Raw genomic sequence first — 15,142 nt, 5'->3', positions numbered from 1 at the left:
CAGTGTCCAGGACGCTAGCCTATGAAGTAAAAGCAGCAGTGTGTAGACAGGTACATAAGGATATTTATTTCAGTATTGTTTGTGTAGCAATAGAAGTCCAAAAAGAGAGAGACTGTAAATGCCATCAAATGAAGCAATGTTGAATAAACTATATTTAACCACAGTAGGAAATGTGCATAGCTTTTAAAAAAGAGCTATACCAAATGACTTGGGATTTTCATAGAGTATAATCAAATGTGAAAAACAAGATGAAGAAACTATACATAATATAATGTCATTTTAATACAACAAACACTGACAAAATCTTTGAATGTGTGATTGCGCCCACACACCTCTACAGGAGTCTATGAAGGTGGGGATACTGAGGCAATCTCTACCGGCGTCCACATGGCAGTAGGGGGTAGAGGCTGGTGGTGGACAGCAGAGAGGGGATGGATGAGCCAAGCAAAACAGCAAGAGAAGTACAAGAATAACCAAGTCGACCTCCACGCATCTACTTTTTTGAAAATGTGTGCAGATGTATTTATTTAACATGATGTTAAAAGGATGGCTGTGAGAGGGAATCTGCTGGGCCTCCCACTTCCTCCCAGCAGGCCCAAGGTGGAGAAAGGACATCCCACAACTTGGTGTCTCTCTGGCACAGGTACGAGCTCAGGCTGGCCATTCCTGAAGGGAAGCAAGTTCTCCTCTACCCAGAGGAGAACGAGCCTAAGCACATCTTGAACATCAAGAGGGGCATCGTTTCTGCCCTCCTGGTTCCCCCGGAGACAGAAGAGGCCACGCAAGTGTTGTTTCTGGTGAGAATTTAGAAAGCTGATGCCAGTGACCCTCTGCCCTCCTCTTCCAGGGTCAGACACCAGTGCCACTGCGTATAAAGTGGGCCACTGGCTTGGCCCCATGGTGAGAAACACCAGCGCCCCATCAGCTCCGCACGCTGAGCGTGTTGGTTCTAATCTTTTTCTTTTTGTTAAACCATTTTTATTTTTTATTAGTATACAGTGATTATCTTCCCTGAGGGGGCTGGCACATGTACACAAGACATCTTAACGTTTTCCACCCCCACCCTTCTCCTCCCTCCCCTCCCTCCATCTCTAGGTCCCCTGCCCATTTGCAAAAGACCATATCCCTATTTCCTATTATCTGTCTTTTATTTGGCTCTTTGTTTAATTTTAATGCAGTTACTGGGGAACCCAGCCCATTCTACCTGCTTTTGTTTGATTTTTTTTCTCTCCTATTCATAAATTGTAACGCAGTAAGCTGGTTTGTATCTTACATACCAAAAAAGGCTAGAATAAGTTGCTGGCCTCTCTAAAGATTTTTGGTTCAGCTGTGGAGAGAACTCAATTGACCTCAATCCCACAGGCACTGTGCAGCCCTTACTGTGTTCAGAACTCTGCCCTGCACCATGCTTGGAGACAGAGCGGTGCTGTGGCTGGCCAGGCCCCTGCAATGCCACCTCTGCCCGCAGGAAACAATGCCCCTCCTGCATTCACATCCCTTGTTGTCGCTCTCAGGCTTCTTTCCCAGACCCTGGCCAGCATCTCGCGGTGTTTTCTCCCATCGGAAGTGCTTGACTTTATTTTTGGCCCCCACAGGATACCGTGTATGGAAACTGCTCCACAAATGTGATGGTGAAGACAAGGAAGGGGAGTGTGGCCACAGAGATGTCCACCGAAAGAAATCTGCAGCAATGTTCTGGCTTCCAGCCCATCAGCACAGGTGCCAGCCCCCTGGCCCTCGTCAAAGGCCTGGTGAGTCTCACACGCACTGGTGTGCGCACAGCTGCAGCCTTGTTATGAAAATTCTGCAGTGGTCTAGCGAGTAGGCTCCAAAAGGAGTCTGTCCAGCTTGTGTTTTACATAGACTATGGGCAAGGATTGGACCAGACGCAGGAGAGTACTGGACCACCAAGGCACGTGGCTAATTATTAATTATGTCAGGACTATGAGAGGGTTCCCAGCTGCCATCCCAGAGCTGTCTTTCCTGTTGCCCTGTCATAGCACTAAACCATCTGCCATCACTTGACTGTCCATCCCTGAGAAGAGAAAGCCATCCTGCTGTTCCTTCCTGTCAAAAGGCTAATTGTCCCAAGCATCTGGCCCCCAAGGAAGTCCCAAGACCTATGTTTTCTCCTTGCTGTCATCCCATGAAATGACATAGCTGGGAATGTTCCAAATTCATGTTCATTCATATCCAGGCATGACCTTGACCAAAGCCAGGCCCTTTGGCCTTCTACACAGGCCTTCCCCTCAGTAATAACCTTCTCTGCCATTACCTGATGTCAGATGACACCGTATTACCTGAGTTTGCTAGGCCCTTTGCAACACCTTCTGGAACATGATCACAGGTTGCCTCAGTTCTGTGTGGCCCTGTTATGAAAATTCTGCAATGGTCTAGCAAGTAAAGACTCCAAGAGGAGCCTGTTCAGCTTGTGTTTTGCATAGACTATGGGCAAGGATTGGACCAGACACCAAGGATAAAGCATTTTTCACATACTTTTTATGGCTAAGTCATGAGGCATGGAGAGTATGAACCTGAAGCAGACATAGTGTGGATGGTAGGAGGGTTTTTAGGCAAAGAAACCCTAAGAAGCAGTAGCATGGGAGGTGCTATGTGTGAGAGGCTGAGGGGGTAAGTGGGTGAGTGCAGGACACAAGTATATATATCCTGCATTAAAAAGAATCTACAGTTGAATATGCTGACTTGTTTTGTTCCCTTATCTAAATGTCAAGTGTCCAGTTCTCTTCCTTTCATTGAGTTTACCCGGCAGTGCAGGCTTCCCATTCCCTTCTGCCATGAAGGCAAATGCCTATGACAAAAAACTCAGGCTCGAGCCTCATCAGGTCTCATCAAAATACTTCTCTCCTGCCACTCACAGGTCCGCCCCTTGTCCACTCTGATCAGCAGCAGCCAGTCCTGCCAGTACAGCCTGGACTCCAAGAGGAAGCACGTGTCAGAAGCCATCTGCAAGGAGCAACACCTGTTCCTGCCTTTCTCCTACAGGTAGGATGCCTGCTGCTCCCCTACTCATCATTTCATGGTTGAGCTGGGCCAATCCTTCCTCAGTGCCTTGTCTCAGGCCAGGCTGTGCCTGGGAGGCAGTGTGGGTGGGGTACAGAGCAGATCACTTCCCTGTCCCCGTTTTCAAGCTAATGGTGATTGGACAGAAAAGTGTTATGCATGTGAAACAATTTGAGACCAACAGAAGACAGCTTAGACTCACTCGTTAAGGGCTATGGATCCAGAAAAGCAGGAGATCATCACAGGTGCCCTGGTCAGAGACAGTTTCTTGGAGGATTTTGACTGGTGATTTCCACATCCAAATCTACTTTGAAAGCTGACATTTAGCCAGTGTTTATTGGGTAATTGCTATATTTTTTGGCACTGTGCTGTGGAAGACACAGTATTTGTTCATCTCAACCCTCCAGGTATTCTGGACTGATGTAGGGTATAAAGCATATTTGTCTTCCTAATGGGGTTAGTAGCCATCCTTAGGAGATTGAGTACGGCTAGATTTAATCATTCTTTGAAAAGAAGCCATGATGTGGGCAGAGTAGAGATGGGGAACTTTCAGCATGAGCAGAATAGTATGTTCTGGGGGATCTGGCTATCATGACATGTGTGCTTCCTTTGTTCCCAGGAATAAGTATGGGATGATGACCCAGGTTACACAGACTTTGAAACTTGAAGACACACCTAAGATCAATAGCCGCTTCTTTGGGGAAGGTAAGACTTCATGTCCACGTAAGCTCTGGAAAATGTGCTTGGGAGGCACCAGTTATGGCCAAGCTCTTGGCCGGGCAGTCAAACGTCTGCTGACTGATGTGCAAAGTGGACTGTGGTCTTCTGTCCTGAAGCTACTGCCAGTGAGAAAACATATTTATTTGCCAGTGTCACAGGGAGAAGTTTCCAATGCTACTTAGCTTTTCACAGGTAAAAAATTGGAACCCAAAGTCTACTGTGGCACCTTTGGTAAAACTGGCAACCTCATACAACCTGTGACAAGCCTCAGAGCCCTCCCAGATGAGCTGTGCAGGTAGGAAACGCCCAGGGGCAGGCCAGGAATAATCCCAAGAACTGATCTTTAGAGGTAAAAGGGACTCTAGTGATCTTTATCCAGAATTATATTGCAAATTATATTCTGTCAAAACTGTTTGTCCTGGCTTCATTGCTCTCTTTATGGTGTCAGGCAGCAGAAGCCTAAGTTTTTAGACCTGTTCTGCAAGAGAAGAAATGATGCAAGGGGAGATTAGTGCTGTGATCAAGGCCCCAGAATCTCACAGGGTGGTTCATAGTGAGCCAGTATGATGCAAGTTGGGACTGCTCGCTGCCTCCCCTTCATGCTGGCCCTCATCCTTCTCCCTGGCATAGGTCAGAGCTGGTGACAGGGCTGCAGAGGGGTCACCTGCCCGGCAAGCTGCTAGTAGATTCAGTCAGAAGAACTGGTGGGCAAGGACCATGAGTCCAGCCTTGCTGTGGCCATGTTGGCAGCCGAGCCTCCTCACAGATTTTCCAGCAGAAGGGAATCTGATGCCAGGTTACAACTAGCCTCAATTCAATCAATACCAGCCTTGCCTCATAGGCCCAGAGAGTTCGTGGGTGACAACTTTCAAAGTACACTGCCACAGCTGGGCATGGTGGTGCACGCTTATAATCCCAGCCCTTGGCAGGCTGAGGCAGGAGGATCGTTGTGAGTTTGAGACCAGCCTGGGCTACAAAATGAGCTCAAGGCTGGCCTGAACTGCATAGTGAGACCCTGTCTCAAAAAGACAAAAAAAAAAGTACACCATTTATCTCTGCGTTTTGGATCCCTTCTCTTGGAGAATGATATCAACACTCAGGGATACTATGATGAGTCATTTTTTAAAAAGGCAAATGCCCAGTGCAGTTGGTTTCTTCCCTTTCTCCTACTGCTGATGCCTCCTGGTTTCCAGGTCCCATTCCACAAAGACATGGCTGAAAGAAGCAGAATTCTTTTGACACTTTGCTTCCTCCAGGCTTCCAGATGGTGGGGTTGGCCTTTGAGAGCACTAAATCTACGTCACTGCCGAAGCAGGCCGAGGCTGTTTTGAAGACCCTCCAGGAACTGAAAAAACTGTCCATCTCTGAGCAGAATGCCCAGAGAGCAAATCTCTTCAACAAGCTGGTCACTGACCTGAGAAGCCTCAGCACTGAGGCAATCACGTCCCTCCTGCCGCAGCTGATCGAGGTATCCAGGTAGGACTTTGCTGGTTGCAGCTGCCTCTCTCAGATCTCCCAAAGAACCTTTGAACTTTGGCCAGAGGGACTCAAGGAACATTTAAATATGAATCCAGTTAATCAATGAGTGAATTATTAGTTAACATCTGCTGGGTAAATAAATAGGAGCTGAGGTGCTTAATGTTCCACGGGCAGAATGTATAAACACACACACACACACACACACACACAAACACACACACACACACACACACACAAACACACACTGCATTCCAGGAAGGGATGTGTCCGAATGTTAAAATAGGAGGGAAGCAGTACCCACATCTGATGGATATGTTCCAATTCCTAGTTCTATTGTGAGTACCCTGGAAAGCTTGAGAGGCAAAGAGTTTTGAACCCTCTGGAAGCCTACAGGCTAGTGGAGAAAGACTTCAGGCAAACAAAAGAATTCCATTGCCCTGTACTTCAAGGCAGTGGACCTGAATACAATGAAGGTCACAGAGGGCCCAAGGCCAGGAAGGGACCATCCCAGTTTGGGCCAGACAGGTCTTGACTTGAGGATGGTGACAAGTTGAACTTCAGGTCCAGGTTCCTTCTTTAGCCTTCCCTGGATGGAAATTCTCCTAGGGAAAGCATCATGATTTTTAGTCTCTGAGTTGCATTTTGAAAAATAGTTAGTTTGGACCGTGAATGGGCGACAGGAGGATACTCGTGGAAACAGGCACCTCTGGGTCAAAGGTATTTCATGTGCCTCAAAGATGCTCTCTCTATCTCTCTGCACGTCTCTTCTCAGCCCCATCACTTTGCAAGCCTTGGTTCAGTGTGGACAGCCCCAGTGTTATACCCATGTCCTCCAGTGGCTGAAAAGTGAGAAAGCTCACCCGCTTCTGATAGACGTCGTGACCTACCTGGTGGCTCTGATTCCAGACCCCTCAGTGCACAGGCTGCGCGAGATCTTCAGCATAGCCAAGGAGCAGCAGAGCCGGGCCACCCTGTACGCGCTGAGCCACGTGGTCAACAAGTGAGTCTCTGTACTGTTGCTCCTCCTGGGACCAGAGGAAAAGGACACATCTCTGCTTTAACACAGCTGTCTGCCTCCACCCTGGTGGTTACTCTTTTGTTTCTCTGCTGGTCATTTTGAGAGAAAAAGTGGAAAATAAGAAACCCGTAAACCCGAATTTGGATTGTAAGAGAAGCCTAAGTGTGCTTGCTAAGGGCTAATACTCCTCTCCCATTCCATAGCTATTTTGAAACGACCCATACACTGAACCAGGACCTGCAGGACATCGCTAACTACCTCCAGGAGCAGATCCACAATCAGTGTGCTGGGGATGAGGATCACACTTACTTGATTCTGAGGGTACCTTTGGTCTTTTGCATAATATGCATCATTTCAGAAATGTTCCTCCTGGACACCTCTACTTTTCCTTTGTTGTAATGGATTCTGTTTCTTCCCTTCAATGCAGGTCATTGGAAATATGGGTAGAACCTTGGAGAACATAACACCAATGATCAAGTCTTTGGTCCTAAGATGTATCAGAAGCTCAAAGCCATCTGTGCTGATTCAGAAAGCTGCTATCCAGGCCCTGAGAAAGATGGAACTTGGAGATGAGGTAAATTATCCAGAGATTTGAATGTGTAACTTCCTGCTGATCAACAAGGCTTGGGGAAGCATGAGGGGAGTGAGATTCTAAAACTCATCATTTTACTGACTTTATTCTACTGTTTTCTAATTGCAAATTTCAACAAGTCCATTACTCGTCTGCCTAGCGCTATGTGGGCATAAGAGACATCATCAACCCTGCTGCTACTCACCATGCAGAATGAGATTTTTGCCACGATACTAATTGCCACTATCATTTGGGAAAACATGCTTGATTTTCCTCAGTGTCACAAAACTGGGAGAGTGAAACTAGTCCTACTTTAGTTGACAAAAATCCCAGAGCTTTGGAAACTGCCTTACTTATTAGCTCCAACCTCACATGAAATAATTTGTTAAAAGCTGTATCTTCACATAGTGGCACAACTTCATCATAATTTGTGTATTTTAGTGCAATCAAATTCAGCAGATATTCAGTGGAAGTTTTCTGGGAAAACGATGTTCAGCTGGTTGCTCAGGGAGATACTGATTTATTACCAGCAGTTGAGGAGTTCTTAGAGAGAAATTAGACTTGTGCAAAAGAAGGAGCTGGCATGCAGAGCATGTTCTGGGTGCTGGCTAAAGGACGGTGACAACAGTCTGCTCTTTTGGCTCTAGGCCCAGCAGCTCCTTCTTCAGACTTTTGTCCATAGTGCCTCTCCAGTGGAGAAGCGACTGGCTGCGTACCTCATGCTGATGAAGGGGCCTTCCCAGCCGGTTATTAACAAAATCATCCAACTTCTCCCACGGGAGGAGAATGAACAAGTGAAGAACTTTGTGGCTTCTCACATTGCCAACATCTTGAACTCGGAAGAATTGTATATTGGAGAGTAAGTAAGCGTAATTTCCCCCATCTGCCGCCGAGGGGCCTGGGATGGAATTCCAAGCTTCCATTCTGGTACAGGCACTGCCCAAGGGACTGTGTTTTCTTCTAAAGCAAAGACGTGTGTGTGAAGCAGACCCTGAACCAAAGTCTTGCGGTCTAATGAATCCCATGTATTTTAGTAGTGATTGGAAGTCCAAATTTATGTGGAACGTGAGAGACAAAGAATAAGTAACACTGTCCGTTGGCTCAAAAAGTATTCCTCTTTTCTTCTAGTCTGAAAAACTTAGTGAAAGAAGCTCTGAAGGATTCTCAACTTCCAACAATCATGGACTTCAGAAAATTTTCTCGGAACTATCACTTTTCCAAATCTATTTCTCTTCCTTCACTTGACCCAGTCTCCGCCAAAATTGAAGGGAATCTGATATTTGATCCAAATAATTATCTTCCTAAAGAAAGCATGCTGAAAACCACCCTGACTGTCTTTGGATTTGCTTCAGCTGATCTCTTCGAGGTACGTGTGAGACTGAAGAGTGGCAAGTTGCCTTGTCCACTTCACAGTGGACTGTAAATATTTGAGGAAGCACCCAGAATGGTGGTATGTGACTGCAGTTTCAGGACTCAGGAGGTTGAGGCAAAGGACTTAGAAGTTTGAAACAAGCCTGGGCAACCTAGGGAGACCCCCACCTAAAAAGAAAGTCGAGAGAGCCATGAGCCAACCTGGAGAAGAGTAAGAATGACCAGGCACTTCCTACCATAGCTTCAAGGTCCTCTTTCCTTCCTTCCCCTCTCTCCACTAGGGGTCATGTGAAGCATGGCTCCTTATAATAGAGAATTGTAGATAGCTCAGAGAAGCCCTTTGCCACAAATCTAAGGAAGCACATGAGCTACCCAGTGATATCTACTTCGAACCCAAATCCACTCTCAACTCTGAATCTTGGTCTCATTATTTATCCTTTCTGATCCCTACCTGACTGTTCTGAAAAACCGACAAAGGTGAATTTAAACAGACACTTCTGTGAAATGCTAGGCTCAGCTCTTCCCTGTAGCATTCACCAAGTTCTTGTTTAACTAACTGGACATAAAGATGGGAATGCCAGGCTGATGTACAGCCAAAATCCCAATGGCTTATTCTTACCTGGTTTTCTTTCTCAGATTGGCTTAGAAGGAAAAGGCTTTGAGCCAACACTGGAAGCTCTTTTTGGGAAGCAAGGATTTTTCCCAGATAGTGTCAGCAAGGCTTTATATTGGGTCAATGGTCAAGTTCCTGATCATGTCTCCAAGGTCTTGGAGGACCACTTTGGCTATACCAAAGATGAAAAACATGAGCAGGTATGTATTTGTTAAGTTCTTCTCAAGGAAATCTGTGGGTCCTGCTGCAAAAGTATTCTTTTCTAAGCCTAGAAGTCATCAAAGTACACCCTACCTGAAATGATAACTGTAGCTATATATTAAGCAGTCCCTTGAGCATGAGAGCCAGAATTCTCTGCAGTCAAAAGCCTCCCAGAAACTCCTTGTGCCCAGGACCCAGATTTGCTAGAGGCACTTTAGGGAAATGATTGAGTGTGAAGTCTAGGGAATGGTTTTGAATTCTGACCTCATTGTCTTCAATCTGTGTGCTCATGAACAAGCTTCTTGAAATGTGCATCTGTTCCTGGATCCCCGAGTACTGTTGTAATAACCCACACCCCACAAGGTTATTTAAAGAGTAGATGGAATAACGTGTAAAATAGTAGGCAGAGTGCCCAACACAGATACTGATTTTTCAGTAAGCAGATACTATCATGAGTTTGACTTGGTATTTTCATTGTTGATAACTTCTCTTTTTAGCTCTCACTGACATCTGTGTACTAACTAATGGCCCCAAATCCACTGTGAACCTAGCAATGGGACCTTCTTTAAGGAGTAGAGACAAGGTGGTATAATCTGGAGCTTTTTATTCCTTAAGTTTTTGGTATCTAAGTGTGGTCTGGTGATTGGCTCTCTGTGAAGCTTCTTAGGAATGAATTCTTGTGCCAGACCCATTCAGGACCTACCAAATCAGAACCTGCGTTTTGATAAGACTCCAAGGGACTTGTATTCACTCTCAATGTTGAGAAGCACCATAATAACTCGCTGTCAGGTGCTCACCCGTGGTTTCACCTCTCTTCTGATCTACTGATCTCCACTTGAAGCTGAGGGTCTTTGATCTGTTTTGGGTCTGTAGATCTCTTTTCTTTTTTAATGCATTGCATCAGTCTATAGGGTTCTTCATGTTTCTAAGGAAAACAGGTCTAGAATCAGGTTTTTTTCTCAAGTTTGTGGCTGATTTATTTAGCAGCTACATTTTCTCAAGAAGCCCCTAGTTAAAGGAGAGAGGGCTTAGTAGAGAAGGGAGACAAAGTATCTTTAATCTTGAGGAGCCCTAAGGATGCAGGCATCCTGGAGGACAGGGTTTCTCCTTAATATTCCTACATTTTTTTCAAGTTAAGGGCAGCTTTGAAAGCACTATTGCCCTTGATAAGACCTCAGGTTTCTTTCCTCTCTGTTTAGACAAATTATCTTTCAGTGAAAGGTGGAAGGAAGCCTGATTTCTGTGTCTGCACTGTTCCCCCACCTCAGGTGTTTGTGCTTGTGCCCATCATAGCTGCAGTAAACAGACCCCACCTCAGGAAGCTAAACATGTTAGAGCCAACATCTCACCAGACATTTTATTACTCGAATCCCAGGACATGGTAAATGGAATCATGCCCATTGTCGACAAGCTGATTAAAGATTTGAAATCAAGAGACATCCCAGAAGCCAGAGCCTATCTCCGCATCCTGGGAAAAGAGCTTGGCTTTTTCAAGCTTCAAGACCTCCAGCTCCTGGGAAGGCTACTGCTGAGTGGCGCTCGCACGCTGCAGGGAATCCCCCAGATGGTGAGTGAACAAGCCCCAGCAGTGGGCCCGGAGATTAGCTGGTGCTCTTCTGAGATGTCCCAGATCCTTTCAAGATCTTGGTCACACTAGTCAGAAAAGGGGCTTGTAGTCCTTCACAGACACAGGTTTGTCTCAAATGTCAATGAAAATGACTCCTGATTCACAAGAAATGAAGCGATGTATAATGTTAGCTTTACTTTTTAAGAACTTTAGTTTGACATAGGAAACAATGTTAAGTGTTTTCTTTCTCCACCTGTGATGAAGGCGCCTTTTAATATTGAAATAAAATGATGATTATGAAGGAGAGTATTTGACAAACTGTAATCTACTGCCAAATATTTGTTATAATTTTATTATTATAATTTACTAGCAAAGGAGAAATATACAGACACACTCCCTATGATTAGATAAATAATCTTGGCTTTGAGAAAACAAATCTCAAGTTATTTTATGGAAATGTTATAAAAAATAGAAGCCAATACATAGATTATGTACATCATTTCAGTAGTTCTTGGTTTCAAAGATTGATTTTACCATAAAATAATATACTTCAAGTAAACTCTCATTTAAATTCAGACTCAACAAAAACAGAATTCAGCTATGCCATACATGATACTTAAATTTCAAAAAGGTCTAAGGCCTAACAGTATTCCAAGTGCCTTCTGAATCATTAGTTGAAAATGACATTACCATATTCAATCCAGAGTAATTTCTTATATACCAATGCACTGAAACCAGCAATAGTTAATGAATTCATCAAACCATTTAGGGAACTGAAATATGCTAGTTCTCTCCTTCCTGGATAAGGAGAAGTCATTGTCTGATGTTTGGGAGGTTTCATTCAGCAAAACTCACTTAGACAAGGCTTAAATTGATCTCCCCTGTTGGATCTGCAGATTGGAGAGGCCATTAGGGAAGGCTCAAAGAATGACTTGTTTCTTCACTACATCTTCATGGACAATTCCTTTGAGCTCCCCACTGGAATGGGATTACAGTTGCAAGTGTCTTCATCTGGAGTCATCACCCCAGGGACCAAAGCCGGAGTGAAACTGGAAATGGCCAATGTAAGACACTGTTTGCATCAGCTGCAAACAAATTGATGATTGTTGTGCTTTTCCTCTAGGGTGAGTTTCTCGTGCACATTTTTGAAATGGGTTTCTAGTTCCAGACAAAGTATATCATCTTTATAGTCCATCATTAATTTTTATGAAAATGTTTAGCATTCCACCAGCATGGACCAGCTCTGTCTGCACCTCCAGTTGGGCATAGCAATAAAACAAGACCTCAGCTGATCTCTCAACAAATGCTCATGCCTGTCCTCTTTCTATCTGGTTATGCTTCAAAGTGATTGAGGTTCTTCTGAGTTCTGTGAGTCTTGCTCTGGAGAAAAGAGAATTTGAATTTTCTTCCTCCAAATAAATTGCAATAAGGTTTCCTGAGATGTGAGTTATCCAAAGATATTTACTGCAAGAGGGAGAAACATGGTTGATCTGACAGTCAAAGACTGAGGTATGTAACAAAACTGAAGAGGCTATTTTCTGACCCACAGATGCAAGCTGATCTGGTGATGAAGCCCTCTGTGTCCGTGGAGTTTGTGACAAATATGGGCATCATCGTGCCAGACTTTGCACGGAGTGGGGTCCAAATGAACACCAACTTCTTCCATGAGTCAGGCCTGGAGGCCCGCGTGGCCTTGAAAGCTGGGGCGCTGAAGTTCATCATTCCTGCTCCAAAGAGGTCTATCAAGCTATTCAGTGGCAGGTAATGCTTTGAGCCAGGAGTTCCTGGTCAGTTTGAAGGAGAGAGTTGAGAACACACCTGCAGAAATTGGCCAGGCTAGCGAGCCCACTGAGAGAATTCAGGTTCCAGTGAGGCTGACAGGAGGAAAGAGGGAAGGTGCTGGATACCTTATTTTTAACCCAGACTCAGACACACTAAATAATTACCTCTTCTTCTATTTTCCACACATTACTTAATTGACAGAACATTACTTAATTGGCCTGTATCATTCTGCATTGAGACTTAATTAAGACCTCTGGTTAGTCAATTATTACTACGTTGTGGGTTTGTTTTTTTTAGAATGTAGAAATGCTAGCTCTAGAGAAATCATCCTTGTGAAATAAATGTTTGTCTCCAAAAAAAATTGCCACACAGCATAGTGATTTCTGTGATAACTTGTTCAATGGATAAAGCATGAAACTCCCACTCCCATGACTAGGTCACCCAGACTCACATGGAGAGTTTCGCTTTCAGTGGTACTTTCCACCCCCAAGTTACCTAGCTTCTGTATTTTGGATACATCTATTTGCTTATTCCAAAATAGTATCTAATTGTCTCTCAGGTACCGCGCATATTGAGTGAGATGCACAAGGTCCCTGACTTTCCAGATCTTAAGTTTACTGGAAAGATGAAGGAACTGGTAGCATTGAGGGGAGGGAAGGGGGAGGAAGCATGAGAGTACCATGAAATTGTTTCATGTAGTCTGTGGATGTTGGGAAATGCTCTCCAAGACAAGAACTCTTGATCTGCTATAGAGGGCTGTTCGTTTATCCAAGCAGAGGAGAAAGGAATGCACATTCCAGGCAGAAAGAAAGGCACATGTGAAGGAAAAAGAGATAGCTTGAGGAAGTGGAAGAAGTTGAGTAAAGTGTGCAGGGAGTTTAAATGAGAGATGGCAAGGAGAGGGGGGCCCAGGTCAGACCATGCCCAGCCTGGAAAGCCACCCAAAGGAGTTTCTTCTGAAAGCAAAGCAGTTGAAAAGGACGTATGAGTAAAATAGGCTGCTGCATCAGAAGAAATGCTCAGGCTGAAAGGTGGAAAATGGTGGAAAGGAAGCAGAATGGGAGACTGGGTGGCATCAGTTACAGAAACCTGGGTGAGAAGTGACAGTGGCCTACGCTGGAGGAAAGCCAGGATGGAGAGGACTGAGCAGCCTCTGGAAACAGCAACAGGTAGAGTCACGAGTGCCTGGTGACGGGCTGCATCTGGGGATAAGGAGCAAAGGAAAACCAAAGGAAGTGTTGGCCTTCATTGGAAACGGGACCACAGAAGGAGAGCTGCTGGCTCAGAGGAAGATGGTAAATCTTCCTGGTCGAACTGCCTTTGATGTCCTACAAAACAACCAGGTAGAACTATTTAAGTGGCATGTGGAGCTCTGGATCAGAGCCCAGTATAGAGTTTTGAGCTCACATAAGGATTTGGGCACCATCAGCAAGTAGAGGTGAGATCAGTAGCAACTGGTATGCAGTGAGATGCGAGAGACCAGGACAGAGGTGTGGAGAATGAGCGTGGGAAGGGAGAGAGCGAGCAGATAGCAATGAGTGTGAACAAGGGGACAGAGAGGCAGAAAGGCAGTGAAGGCCGTACGTAAGGGCTCAGAGAAGCCAAAGAGCAGCCAGCGCATAGGACACCACATAGCCAAGCTAATGCTCAGGGCTCCAGCCCACGGGTAAGCCTTGGTTTGAAAGCACAACCAAAAATGAGGAAACAATGTAAGGAAAGAAAATGATGTTTGAAAGGACACATCCTTTGTACTTGCTAATTATTTTAAGTATACTAGTATCTCCCTCCCATTTCAGAGGTTACGAGAAGAGAATACCATAATCTTTTCAGAGGTTAGAGACTCAGACATCTTAATCTGACTCTAAGTGAACAACTCCACTGAATATTTCTGAGAGGACAAACAGGAAAAGGCCTAAATATATTCCCTGGACTTGGAGTAAGAGGGAAATTGGAGATATTGATAAAAATATTTCCAGAGCCATGAGAAGGATAGCAAGCAGGTGGCAGCTCAGTGAGGTGTGTGTTGGAGAGCCCTACAAAGGCAGACAGCCTCTTGTGTGTGACGGAGAAGGGAACGGGCTGGGAGGGGAAGTCGGTGATGTGTTCGTGCGTGTACGTGTATGGGCAAGACAGGGAGAAGAGACTCGAGCATGTAAAGCAACAGTAAGAGCTTTAAGAGTTGGTTAGCTTTTTGTGGTTGTGAGCAACAGCTAAGAAAGACAAGTAGAAGAGGAAAAATTTACTCTTCTCTGAGTAAACATCAGTCAGAGGTTTCAGTCCTCGCTTGACTGGTTTCGTTGCTGAAGCCTGAAGTGAAGCAGAACCTCAGGACAGAAGAGAATCGGGGGAAAAGCTGCAAATCTCTTAGCAGCCAGGAGGGAGACAGGGAAAGAGCCAAAGAGGGAAGGACCAGGGAAGGGATACAGCCCCCAGGTCATACCTCTGTGATCAACTGTGTTGCCCTGGGCCCCACCTCCTGTTTCCATTACCTCCCAGTAATGCCATCAAATGCTGATCTCATTAGTGGATTCACCCATTAATGAAGTTAGAATTGTCATGACCCAGCCACTTCCCAAAAAGCTCATCAGCATCCAAGCCTTTAACACAGGGTTCCACTTGGGGAGACCTACCGGATCCCAACCATAACAGAGAGCAGGGCTCCCATCACCTAAGTTCATCACCTAAGTTCATCACCTAAGTTCAGTCTCAGTGAACCGTTAGCTACCATTGCTGAGCCTCTCTTTGCCCTATAAAATGAGAAGACTGTGCCTACCACTGTAAGGGATTAAGAGTAAATAT

At 45.1% G+C, this 15,142-nt stretch overlaps 1 protein-coding gene across 2 annotated transcripts in view; it reads left to right on the top strand.

Annotated features, from left to right (window-relative positions):
• Apob (apolipoprotein B) overlaps positions 1–15,142 on the top strand; it is a 40,987-nt gene that overhangs the window by 3,874 nt on the left and 21,971 nt on the right. For both annotated transcript variants that reach the window (XM_005400359.2, XM_005400358.2), the window contains exons 5-18: positions 644–797; positions 1,596–1,751; positions 2,879–3,003; positions 3,641–3,726; positions 4,998–5,217; positions 5,993–6,220; positions 6,442–6,559; positions 6,666–6,812; positions 7,457–7,668; positions 7,938–8,175; positions 8,817–8,993; positions 10,370–10,561; positions 11,458–11,625; positions 12,111–12,322. In XM_005400359.2, the coding sequence (XP_005400416.1) occupies positions 644–797; positions 1,596–1,751; positions 2,879–3,003; positions 3,641–3,726; positions 4,998–5,217; positions 5,993–6,220; positions 6,442–6,559; positions 6,666–6,812; positions 7,457–7,668; positions 7,938–8,175; positions 8,817–8,993; positions 10,370–10,561; positions 11,458–11,625; positions 12,111–12,322 (2,433 nt within the window). The remainder of the gene's footprint in view (positions 1–643; positions 798–1,595; positions 1,752–2,878; positions 3,004–3,640; positions 3,727–4,997; positions 5,218–5,992; positions 6,221–6,441; positions 6,560–6,665; positions 6,813–7,456; positions 7,669–7,937; positions 8,176–8,816; positions 8,994–10,369; positions 10,562–11,457; positions 11,626–12,110; positions 12,323–15,142) is intronic.

The sequence above is a fragment of the Chinchilla lanigera genome, unplaced genomic scaffold (assembly GCF_000276665.1).
Source record: "Chinchilla lanigera isolate Chin_1 unplaced genomic scaffold, ChiLan1.0 scaffold00068, whole genome shotgun sequence".
Lineage (NCBI taxonomy): Eukaryota > Metazoa > Chordata > Mammalia > Rodentia > Chinchillidae > Chinchilla > Chinchilla lanigera.
Note: the sequence above shows the minus strand (reverse complement) of the source record. Positions and strands in the feature narration are given on the sequence as shown.